This window comes from Dreissena polymorpha, chromosome 3, assembly GCF_020536995.1.
Source record: "Dreissena polymorpha isolate Duluth1 chromosome 3, UMN_Dpol_1.0, whole genome shotgun sequence".
In the NCBI taxonomy this organism is placed as follows: Eukaryota; Metazoa; Mollusca; class Bivalvia; order Myida; family Dreissenidae; genus Dreissena; species Dreissena polymorpha.
This window is the reverse complement of record NC_068357.1, coordinates 139,575,121-139,588,298: the sequence shown is the minus strand read 5'-3', so window position 1 is coordinate 139,588,298 and position 13,178 is coordinate 139,575,121. Positions and strand designations below refer to the sequence as shown.

Sequence of the window (13,178 nt, the reverse complement as noted above, 5' to 3'; positions counted from 1 at the left end):
TGAGTTAAGCTAAACAAGACCTGTGTTTGTGAAACACAATGCCCCTTACTGCGCTTTGAAGCCGCATGACAGCTATTTTAGAAACAAGGTTATATTTTGAATGTAAAGGTCACAGTGACCTTGATCTTTGACCTAGTAACCTCAAACCATGCTTGATTGTAGATCTCAATGAGATGCATACACATGTGAAGTTTTAAGAACATAGATCCAAGAGTTTTCATTTTATGAGCAAGGTTAAAGTTTTGGGACAGACACACACATACAATGACAGACAGGCCAAAAACAATATACCCCCTTATCATTCTATCTGGGGGCATAAAAAAGTTCATCTAAGACACCAAGTACTAGTTCTTCCCAGGTTCTGGACTATTTCTATTACCCTAAGTCTTTGTTGCACTCGGGCTTACCTGAATGAACACTGTGCTGACATGAATGGCAAACGACAGGATCATAATCACGATACTGATCAACAGGTCCGACTGCAAACGCTCGCTCTGTCACAAATGAAGATACATTCAAATAAAATAACTACAGTTCACATTCATTGTCCATTTTTGTCTTTGCATACATAGTTCATGTGTTTTCACATTTAAAATAACTAGGCAGATCTTAAAATTGGAAATATTTGGTTTTGAGATGCCATCTTGTGAAAAAATAGCACGCCAGAACAGCAAATCACTAACAGGCAAAATGTGACTTAACCTGCAGAAGACCAGATGTGTCACTCAATATAACAACTACTTAAGAAACTAGACAAACATTAACTAATAAGGGTTCAATAGCAGAAATGAAAATTCATGACACGTGGCCTTGAATTATAACCTTGACCTTCCACTAAGGGGCATAAGCAATGTTCATGAAACATCTTCTAGTCATTGGGAATAATGTCAATAATAATAAAAATCATATCATCCTAGTCATTAATCAGATGCGAATTTGAAACAATTTTTTTCAATTTTGTAAATTTACCAAAACGTGAAAAGGCCCCTTAAAAGATTAACTATGAATAACAGAGGGGAAATGAAAATTCATGACCTTGAGCTATGTCCTTAAATTTAACCAAAGAGCATGGAAGTTGTAAACATGACACATCATCAGGCTATGAGGAATTCGAGGTAAAAATTGAAATCTATCTATGCATTAAAAAATATAGAATAGAAGCGAAAATTCATCATAGTTCATCTTTAAACTTTACAGTAACAGTTTTTTTTTTAACCCTTCCCCACTCAGAAGCAATGTAAAAATGCGAGTAACTCGCAGGATGTTAAGGTTTTATGCTGTTTGCTGCTCACCAGTACCTTAGGTTTGAAAATGAAGCCTTTAAAACTTGAATCTATTAAGATAGGTCTTGATTTAATTAGATTTTCTAAGGAACCACAAAAAAAACATCAAAATGGGGATCTAGACAAGAAAGGATTTCAACCCTTAGATACACATTTTGACAAGTTTGTAGTCCCTTAAAAATCAAATTTCATTAAACATTTTCTGCATAGAAACAAGTTTTAAAACCTTCATTTCCAACCGTAAGATACTGGTAAGCAGTAATAAGCAAACAACCGGAACAGCCTGCGAGTAACTTGCTGGCTATTCTGGTTTTATACTGATTGCATGCAGCCATTTTCACGTTGCTTCTAAGCTTGCTGTTAAAAATTGGCATGTACATACCACACATTTCTTCATCTTGTCCGGCAATGGGTCCTCCATCTCCTCTGTCACTTCAGAGTCCTCAGCCTTCTTCACGGGCTCCTTCTCCTGCTTCTCTCCCAACACCTTGTCCCGTATCAACATCCTGCAACATAGCGGGGTGTATCTTACATAGAACCTTGATCACAGAGGTTTGCAGCAGAAACAGGTTTTTTTAAATTAATTTATGTTCATTAGATGTATTACAGTAAGCAAAAAAATATTTATGGAGTTTTCCTAACAGGAACATGTTCATGTTAAAAAATACACAAGAGCTTTCCCAAGACATTGCACTTGATTATTCTTACACATTGCTTGTTTGTATCTCTTCTAAATTGACAGCGAAGGACTATAAGGATTCACAACATGTTGTTTGAAAATGCAACATTATTTACATAGTACAGAAAAACTAGAAACTTAGAATATTAGAGAAATGAGCCCAACATTTGCTAGGCATTAATTTTTTTATAAATAAAATGCAATATTACATTTAGTTAGTTTCTCTATGTAGCTCTATGGCTTGAACATAAGTAAAATATTGACAATTTGACAACATTTAGTTATCAATTTTAAAGTTTTTAGGAGTAAAAAAATCAAATACACCAATTTCCCAATATGAAGACTTCATTAGACAAATTTTCCCAATTTCAGAGTTTTTCGCTCACAATTTTCCCAATTTGGTACTGGTACTTTTCCTGATTGGCAAAAAAAATTCGCTGGTTTAGCAAATGACTTTTTATTTGTACTGTTAGCATTAATATGACAACTTACCAGAGCACACTTGGGTCAGAGGCAGATCTACTTAGATGGTAGGAGACCGCTATCAGCACAGCATTGTATATGGAGAAAGCTGCTGTCTGGGCAAACTCACGGTTCTGACAGGGATTTGGGTCATCCACAATGTTCTAAAAAATATATGGTTTGAGTAAAGTTATCTGAAATCATAATCTGAAACAGCTATTTTTATATATGGTGACCTGAGGAAACTTTAAAACATGTATATCATCCAGTTTTCCTAATTTCCCATGATATGCCTGATGTAAAAACAAGAGATATTTGTTAAACACTTTGAGTGCAATGGAGATTTTGTTCAATCTTGCATTCACTTTGTTCTCTGTGACTTCATAATTCTTCTGTAAAGACTCACTAGAATTCTTATTAATATGTCCAAGTATGCATCATTCACTAGGTATTTTGAGGAAAAGAAGTGTCTCTGTTACAAGCCATGTACAATAAACCTTTGACTTCAACATCAACAGGCCTCTTCCTTTCTTCCCAATAAACAGCATACTAACTTAGATGATACATGCAGTAGGTAAAAGCATATGCTAAATACTCTGCTGTTAATGAAGAAACCTCTTTTCATGTTAAAAAACCCTGTAAACTAAAACCTTTACCTGTTGATTTCAAATTGTACTACTGTGTATTCCTTCCCTTCCAAGTGCTTACCATATAAAAGACTGAGTAAAAAGAATTTAGATACGGTGTGGAAAGATAAGAACCAACCAACAGACAATCTGACTGACTTACTGATAGTTGCGAAACAATATACATATGAGCATTGCTCTGTGAAAATAGGGTTTAATGCACATGCATAAAGTGTCGTCCCAGATTCAGGGACAACAATCCGCCTTTATGAACTTTTTCCTTTGAAGAAAATATCTTCTTAGCAAAAATCAAGTTTAGACGGAAAGTGTCTTCTTTGATGGCCGGGCTAATCTCAGACATAGAGAATACTATGTTAGTGTGATTGTGTACTTAAATTTATCCCACGAGTGAAGAAAGGTTTACATGGCGAGGCTTGCCATGTAAACCTTTCTTCACTCGTGGGATAAATTAAAGTACACAGCACACTAACATAGTATTCTCTATCTCCACACCCCCAATGTTGGGAGCTTTCAAACATTTGACATTATTTCATAAAAAATACAGCCAACAAATGCACCTACCTTGCCTAGCTGTATTAGTGTGAGGTAGCATATCACATACAGGATCCCTGCAGCCAGCAGACTTCGACAGATAGAGTACACAGAAGACACCAGGCTAACTGTGGCTGAAACAGGCAAGAACATGTTGCATTCAATAAACGTATATGCCCCCTTAGGAAGCCTTGGCAGTATTGATTGATGGGCACATTAAAATAAGTGGAGGTCATAAAGTAGGTCAATATCATTCAAGGTCAAAATGAGGTCAGGTTGATAGTTTCCATAGATAACAGTGTTTCAGGTATCAAAGTTTAAAAATGAAGTGGTATTTTGACCTTCAAAATAGTCCAACCAGGTAGGTAAACTCTAAGTCCAAAAGTAGGTGAAGGTCAAAGTTGAAATGAGGTCAGGTGATGTGGGTGTGTTGATAGTGTTCAAAGACATGATCCATGCATGCATCAAAGCTTTGTAAGAAGTATTATTGATAATAGACAAAATATCTGTTATTTTGCAGTTTTTTTTTACCTTTTTACAAGTTTGACCAAAGAAGGTAAATGCTAAGGTCAAAATGAGGTCAGGTGATGTTGGCCTGTTTATTGTAGCAAATATTTAAACAGATTCATATTTATATTAACCCATTGCCTTTTAGATACGTATTTTGAAGCATTTGTGGTCCTTTAGAAAGTTAAATATAATTAAAGACTTTTCTTACTATATTCAAGTTTTTTAAAGGCTTCATTTCTAACCTTTACATACTGATAAGCAGCAAACAGCATAAAACCTGTACAAACTGCGAGTAACTCGCAGACTGTTCTTGTTTTATGCTGTTTGCAAAAGCCATTTTTACTTAATAATCCATTAAAATTAAACATTTTTGATTTACTATGACATAGCTATTTCAGGATACACTCAATACAAGGGGTACACTTATATTTACTTCAAAACTGATCAACATTTTGCTTAATATAATTTTGTATATTACTTTTATATTTGATATTTAAATAAATTTTGTAATATTAGTGGGAAGATCTCTCAATCACCATGACATTTTGATGCACTTATTAACCTTACCACTTAGATACCAAAATATTGACGCATTTGAAGTCCCTTTGAAATTTAAATTTAATTAAAGACCTATCTTTCTAGATACAAGTTTTAAAGTCTTAATTTCCAGTCCTTAGATACTGATGAGCTGCAAACAGCATAAAACCCGAACAGGCTGTTCTGGTTTTATGCTGTTTGCACAAAGCCATTTTCACTTTGCCTCTGAGTGGTCAAGGGTTAAACTTCAAACAGATTTCAAACAATTGCCTTCCTTGTATACTCATTACCATTGCCTCCAAGGATGTGTGTGTCTATCTGCTCCAGTGCATACATGCAGAATGTGTTGACCTGAGGCAGCAGACCCACCGTGAACACAAGTGGCAGACAAAGCAGAAACACTGAAAATCAAAACAGAGAAATGTTTGTATTGTTTGTATTAATTACTAGAAAAAAGTTTTCATATCATATGGTATTTATTAAATGAGAACATTTGTTGATCACGTTAGCTCTATTCAAATTGTAAAACAAGAGGGCCTGAAATGCCCAAAGTTGCTCACCTGAGATACATAGGAATTGGCCAATTATATGCCGCAAGATATCATAATAAAATGTTTTGTCCAAGTTTCATGAAGATTGAACTATAAATGTGACTTTTAGAGTGTTTAAAAGGTTTAACTATAGCCATATAAGGAAAAATGCCCCAATACCTAGTGGCCATATTTTTCAACAAACCTGGAACCATTTACAAACTCATCCAAAATATCATAAGACCAAATGTTCTCACCAAGTTTTATGAAGATTGGACAATAAATTTTCAGAGTGTTAACAAGGTTTTACTATAGCCATAAAAGGACAAATGCTGCCCCCCTGGCCAAAATGTTTTTCAACCAACCATAACCATTTTAAAACTCATCTAAGATATTATTGTGACAAATGTTCTGACAAAGTTTCTTAAAGATCAGACAATAAGTGTGGCCTCTAGAGGCTTCTATAAAGGGAAAACATAAAAAGGCCCATAATGCTTAAAAAAACTAATCGCAGCCAAAATTCTTATCTTTTGATCATCTAAATATTATTCAAGTATGAAAGTTTGAGCAAAGCAGTAGTTAAAGAGGATTTGAAAACACAAAATTGTGGGACTATACGCTGAAACATATTATTATTCGTGGGACTTCTATTTTTTTGGCACAAACAGAAATCCTACAACTTAACATTCAACAGTCATTTTTTTTTAAACAACAAATTTCATGACCCAAAATATAAATAATGATTCTATAATATTTTATGGAGGAATATCAGACAAATAGCAGTTACTCTCCCAGATCTTGTGGTAGCCAAATTTCTTTAATTAGAATCGTATACACATTACAGTTATTTAACTTTGTAAGTTTCAGAAATATTCATACAGCAATTAAAAAAATAATTAAAAACACGACGTTTTGTAACCATACATTCTATTGTGGAAAAACATACAATAGTTATTAAAGAGGAGTTGAAAACACAGGCTAAATTTTGGAGGCCTTATAATTCTTTATTATTATAAGCATTTTGTACAAACCATCAATATTAATAAATCCTATAATTTCTATTCTCACCTTTGAGGAAATCCCTCGCCAACCAGAGGGCTGATGTTGATGTGAAGGGCATCCCATAAACATAAATGGTGTGCGGGGAGGCACCTTGGCTGGCGTGATCTAGGAGCAGCATCAGCCCAGAGCACAGGCAGAAGTAGAACGGGCGGCTGAACACAATCAGGTGGTTGTAACCCTGTACGTAGTGATTAGTATAGTAAAAGCCCACGGAAATAGGACAGAGTTTGGTTATATAACAAGAATCTGTGTGAATGTAGAACAGCAAACAAAACCGTATTATAATTATTTTTTTTAATTGTGGTTATTTACTTGTTTATTCTGTTGTGATATTTAACAGTATTTCAATCATGTCAAGACAGTTGTTAATGACATCTGCCATGCTAAAAATGATGTAGTGAGGAAATGGCTGGAGAAATTATTTCATAACCAATTCCCTCACAAATAATGTAGACAGGTTAGGAATTGTTTTTGTATTTTAATTTCAAAATCATACAACAATTTTATCAGCAATTTTATTTTGCAGGGGTCGCCTAAGGTCAAGTTTAAGGGGGAAGTCACTACTCTCTTGATTGGCATATAAGGAGAAGTGAGCAGGGGAAATGGAGAAGTCCTGTTTTGTTTGTTATATCTTATCTATTTTTGTTATAAGTTGCATTATTTAACCATTTGAAATCATAGATCAGGAAATGTAAATTAAGAGTCCTGCTTTTTCAATTATCTTAATTGTTAAAATAAAGCGACATTGGCCGACTTTCGGGGAAATTTTCGCTGATGACCCCTGCCTTGATGTAAATTTGTTTAATCAATTTTAAAAAAATTGCTATTCACAAACAAAGCTATGTAAACAAACTAACATTTATTTTTGGCATCTACATGGCAATGGAAATCAAATCAAGGGTGTTACAATTAGATTATATTTTATTATTACTTTAAAAAATGGTGTGAGTTGTTTGATAAACAGAATAAGAGGACCAAAAGCCATTACCGGTAAACACTCACCTGAGACCCATAGGAACTGAACTGTTCTAAGCTGATTATGTTTCATAAAAGCCATGTAGGAAAACTGCCACCCCATCCCAGCAGATCTTTATCATTAGAAAAAAACTGTTTTTGAATTTAGCTTTCATAGCATTAGAACAAATGTTCTCAGCAAGCTATATTTTGATTTGGCAACTAATGTGACTTTTGGAGTGCTAAAAAAAGTTTCACTGAAGCCATAAAGGAAAACTACTCAGCCACCTGGAAGCAACATTTGCTTTCAAGATCAAAACCATGTTTAAACTTGGGGGAGTTATTATTGATACAATCGTTCAATGAAGATTGCACTCAAAAATGTGATAGCCCCCAAAGGCATGCCTTAAAGCAAACCAGAACCATTTGGGAATTTGACAAAATATCATAAGAAAAAAATGTTATGATTAAGTTTAATGATGACTGGGCAAATACTGTTACTTCTACAAGTTCTAGAGTGTAAACAATGTTTAATTATTAGCATTTTAACAAAACTGTGAAAAAAAAGTGACATCTAGAGTGGTCACAAGTTTCTCTTTAATTTGACCTAGTTTTTGACCCAACATGACCGAGTTTTGAACTTGAGATAACATTTGTATAAAATGTTCTCACCATGTTTCATGAAGATTTGACAATTATGTGGCATATAGAGTTTTAACAAGGTAAATGTTGACTATGTACGACGAACATTGCACAACAGACAAAAGATGATCACAAAAGCTCACCACGAGCACATTGAGCACAGATGAGCTGTACAAAAGTTACTTCCTTATGCTTTCGAATATAGGCAGTAAATATGGGATAGTAACCTGTTATTTTCTTTTTACTGCAATACCTACATGCATAGGGGAAGCAGCATCTGGTTGGACGCTCTTCACAAGGGAGTACTGGCAGCTTGCCATGATGAGACAGAACACGAACATCCAGATGTCGTAGTAGAAGTTGCCCGCTAGCACCAGACCCCCCAGGGCTCCCACCAGCACCGCCATCACTGTGGCAATCACATTCTCTATCACAGACAGGTTTCTGAAGTGAAACATTAAGATGGATTATATGACAGGAATAAACTAGAGCTTTGACACAACTCTGACAAATTTCCCAGCACTGCTTTTTCTTCTCTTTACAACGGGACATAGCTACGGAATATGTAGATCACTTGGGATGAAACAAGTGGCTTGAAAGCAACACTTCATGGTGATTCGTTTTTAATGAAATACCTTGAGCAATGTCAAAGTATTTTTTCCACCTTATAACACAAAGTATTTTTTCCACCTTATAACACAAAGTATTTTTTCCACCTTATAACACAAAGTATTTTTTCCACCTTATAACACAAAGTATTTTTTCCACCTTATAACACAAAGTATTTTTTCCACCTCATAACACAAAGTATTTTTTCCACCTTATAACACAAAGTATTTTTTCCACCTTATAACACAAAGTATTTTTTCCACCTTATAACACAAAGTATTTTTTCCACCTTATAACACAAAGTATTTTTTCCACCTTATAACACAAAGTATTTTTTCCACCTTATAACACAAAGTATTTTTTCCACCTTATAACACAAAGTATTTTTTCCACCTTATAACACAAAGTATTTTTTCCACCTTATAACACAAAGTATTTTTTCCACCTTATAACACAAAGTATTTTTTCCACCTTATAACACAAAGTATTTTTTCCACCTTATAACACAAAGTATTTTTTCCACCTTATAACACAAAGTATTTTTTCCACCTTATAACACAAAGTATTTTTTCCACCTTATAACACAAAGTATTTTTTCCACCTTATAACACAAAGTATTTTTTCCACCTTATAACACAAAGTATTTTTTCCACCTTATAACACAAAGTATTTTTTCCACCTTATAACACAAAGTATTTTTCCACCTTATAACACAAAGTATTTTTTCCACCTTATAACACAAAGTATTTTTTCCACCTTATAACACAAAGTATTTTTTCCACCTTATAACACAAAGTATTTTTTCCACCTTATAACACAAAGTATTTTTCCACCTTATAACACAAAGTATTTTTTCCACCTTATAACACAAAGTATTTTTTCCACCTTATAACACAAAGTATTTTTCCACCTTATAACACAAAGTATTTTTTCCACCTTATAACACAAAGTATTTTTTCCACCTTATAACACAAAGTATTTTTTCCACCTTATAACACAAAGTATTTTTTCCACCTTATAACACAAAGTATTTTTTCCACCTTATAACACAAAGTATTTTTTCCACCTTATAACACAAAGTATTTTTTCCACCTTATAACACAAAGTATTTTTTCCACCTTATAACACAAAGTATTTTTTCCACCTTATAACACAAAGTATTTTTTCCACCTTATAACACAAAGTATTTTTTCCACCTTATAACACAAAGTATTTTTTCCACCTTATAACACAAAGTATTTTTTCCACCTTATAACACAAAGTATTTTTTCCACCTTATAACACAAAGTATTTTTTCCACCTTATAACACAAAGTATTTTTTCCACCTTATAACACAAAGTATTTTTTCCACCTTATAACATATTACATTTAAGGCAGACTAACCCATCGACCACCCAACCGATAGAATGCCTCCAATGTGCCCCTGTCAAACTTCCTTTGCAAGAGTATAAATTTATTCCATTGGTTACCATGTCAAAGGCATGGTTTGTCTCTTGCTGATAATTACAAAACACTAGTCTAACACTAGTTTAAACTGCCACATTAAAATTACTAGTTGCAATATACTGTGTGATATCCTGTCCAAGGCAATCACAGTACAACATTGCTAACTTAGATCCAAATAATCAATATGGTTATAATTGTTTTCATATCAAACATTTCCGCTTAATTATCTGTCTCAGGAACCATGAAACCTTCTGTAATTGGATATTCACTAGATAAAGTAAACACTTTTTTGCCAATTGAACCTTGACATTGGAGGGGAGGGGATGCTTATAAAAACAAACAAAAATATTATTATTAATATCTATAATTTCATATCTACATGTAATTATGGGTTTGCTGGGAAGTATTTTAACCTTAAATATGAGAGTAAGCCAATTAATTAATGTTAAACAAACAAACACGTGGTTTAAATCTATATAAAAACAGAAAGCACTTAACCCTTTCCCACTCAGAGGCAAAGTGAAAATAGCTATGTTCAAACAGCATAAAATCAAAACAACCTGCGAGTATCTTGCAGACTGTTCAGGTTTCATGCTGTTTGCTACTCATCAGTATCTTATTACGGGTTGAAAATGAAGCCTTTAAAGGTTGAACTTCGCAAAAAAAAGGTCTTTAATTAAATTTAACTTTCTAAGGGACTACAAATACTTAACAAGAACACCGCATAACGGGTGCCATGCTCGGCTGCGGGTGCATTTTTGAAGAAATGAAAACTTGTCAGAATTTCTTTTCTTTTTTTTTAAGAGGTCACAGTGACCTTGACCTTTGACCTAGTGACCCAAATAAGGGTGTGGCGGGTAGAACTCATCAAGGTGCAGCTACATATGAAGTTTCAAAGTTGTAGGTGGAAGCACATTGATTTTAGATTTTGATTTTAGAGCCAATGTTCAAAACCTTAACAAAATGTTAAGGTTTTACCACGACGCGGACGGCAGACACGACAACAGACACGACACGACACAATGAGCTGGCTATGACAATACGTATCTAAATGATTAAGTGTTAAGAGGCTGAATCATACATCAATCATACCTACCTATCTAACAAAGCTAACAAGGCCAGTCTGTCAAAATATATCTTGAGGAATTTCTTTGGTAGAACTTTGAACTTGTAGAAGTGTTTGGTCGTAGGAACATCTTGGGACGATGTGTCTTTGGAGTCCGAGTCATCTGAGAGATCAAAGCGACGCCCACTCTCCAGTAAACGGTCAACATAGTCCTGCAACGACACAGGCCAATTTTTTTAGCATTTTTATTTGCATCCATGTAAACAAAATTATGTATAGATATTGTTTCATCAATCAATTCATCATATATATTTTTTTAATGTTAAAGCAAACTCTTTTTTTCATTATCTGACATGCAATTTTTTTATGAAAGAATTCTTTCAAACAAATGTTTATGCGCATGACGCTATAAAATTATACATAATGAGAATAGAGAACGTAAGCCTTTTCTTATAGAACATTCTGAAGAATTTTTAAGACATTAGCACCAAGTGTATTGATGAAATTTAAACTGAAGGGTACTTTGAGTACTAAAAAAATTATATATTAAAAAAAAAAAAAATTACCCTTTGTTCCAGCATTTAAAACTGTCAAAGACACTTCATTTGAAATGTTCTCTTTTATTCTCAATCTTATTTCAAAACATTTTAATTGATAATAACACATAATTAGAAAATATCAGATTATCAAAACTCCCATAATTGTTTTGCATTTCTATATTGCATGCTTTTTAATCAAATATAAGTCAAAGAAAAAATATTTGTTTCGATCCTAAGAAAAGAATTATAGGCAAAGGAATTCAATAGTACTGGTTGCATACATCTATTTGCATGTTAAGAATTAGACAACAAAACCTGCATGTGGTTCAGAAGTGTAAGAACGTCATGGATGAATCATTTCAAAGCAAGTTTGTAGAGAAAGTTCACTTACAACAATGTGCAAAATTTCAATTAGATATCTTGAGCCGTTTATAAGAAATTAGATTTAAATAAAAAATTTGGGGTATTACCTTTAATTGAATGTGCATAACAGAACAAGCAAATTTGTTCAATCAATCTACCTCAGTTAAAAAATTTTGCTTTTTGATGGTAGCAAATCCCTTGATATATGTATACATATTATTTTCAAAATAATAATTAAGCGTCAGGTAATTGTTTTTATGCATTTGCAATTCTCCTTATTTATACATTTGTATCTATACACCCATGACGTTTAATGTTGAAATCTTGTAGCGTATGTGAAGTATAGCTTTAAAAAGTTCCATCATACAAAAAAATTAAAGAAAGTGTAGGGTTATGATTCTTTTGCAAGAAAATTCCCCCCATTCTTAGCCGAGTTCACTCATAAAGTTTCAAGTTGAAATATTGTATCGTTATCTAAGTTGTAGTCCTTAAACGTTAAATCATACAAAAAACAAAGGCAAATAACTCTCAATTTAGGAAAGTGTAGGGTTATCGCTCTTGTGCACAGCACTTTTCCTCATTGATATCTATACACCCATGAAGTTTTATGTTGAAATCTTATATAGTTTCTGAGATATAGCCCTGAAAAGTTACATCATACAAAAGTAACAAAGGGCAATAACTCTTATTTAATTTTGATCTGTCTTTACTCATTGCAAAAATCATTAACACTTCTTTTACTGCCTTTTTGTTTTGTATAGAAGTCCTTGTGATTTATCATCCTCAAGATAAGAATACAAAGTGTCCTTGTATATAATAACCATGACATGTACCTACATGTACAAAAGCACAAATTGCATATAATATATATAGTACAAAGTACAATTTTAATTTTGTTCCTGCTTCGTATAGTTGCCTCATATAATATATACTCCGAACATTAAAAAGAAATACAGGGGTGTGACACTTAAAACCAGTAAATACCAATCCCAGCTTTTTCAGCAAGGGCTGTCACTTGACTATTCTTCCACTTTGATAGTATAATGTAAGTTTTCTGGAAGTCGCCTGATATAATCACCACAAATACATATTTGAAGTTAAATATCTGCAATTGTTATATAGTATAGTATATGTAAACTAAAAGATGTCAATTTATAAATTAAAATGAGCAAATGAGCAAAATAAAAAATTAATTTTTCAAAATTTTAACAATATCTAGGTGAATTTAATTAATTTTGCAAAGCAAGGTCTTCATATAAGTTACCTACACGGAAAATTACAGTATATTACATCCCTCCAGACCCATGACAATAACCA

The 13,178-nt window shown here is 33.3% G+C and overlaps 1 protein-coding gene across 3 annotated transcripts in view; it reads right to left on the bottom strand.

The window, feature by feature from the left end:
* Positions 1–13,178, bottom strand: part of LOC127871664 (pecanex-like protein 1) — a 69,892-nt gene that overhangs the window by 36,345 nt on the left and 20,369 nt on the right. For all 3 annotated transcript variants that reach the window (XM_052414787.1, XM_052414789.1, XM_052414788.1), the window contains 8 exons: positions 10,990–11,171; positions 8,095–8,281; positions 6,248–6,419; positions 4,940–5,050; positions 3,633–3,736; positions 2,455–2,588; positions 1,666–1,789; positions 408–494 (listed from right to left, as the gene is read on the bottom strand). In XM_052414787.1, the coding sequence (XP_052270747.1) occupies positions 408–494; positions 1,666–1,789; positions 2,455–2,588; positions 3,633–3,736; positions 4,940–5,050; positions 6,248–6,419; positions 8,095–8,281; positions 10,990–11,171 (1,101 nt within the window). The remainder of the gene's footprint in view (positions 1–407; positions 495–1,665; positions 1,790–2,454; positions 2,589–3,632; positions 3,737–4,939; positions 5,051–6,247; positions 6,420–8,094; positions 8,282–10,989; positions 11,172–13,178) is intronic.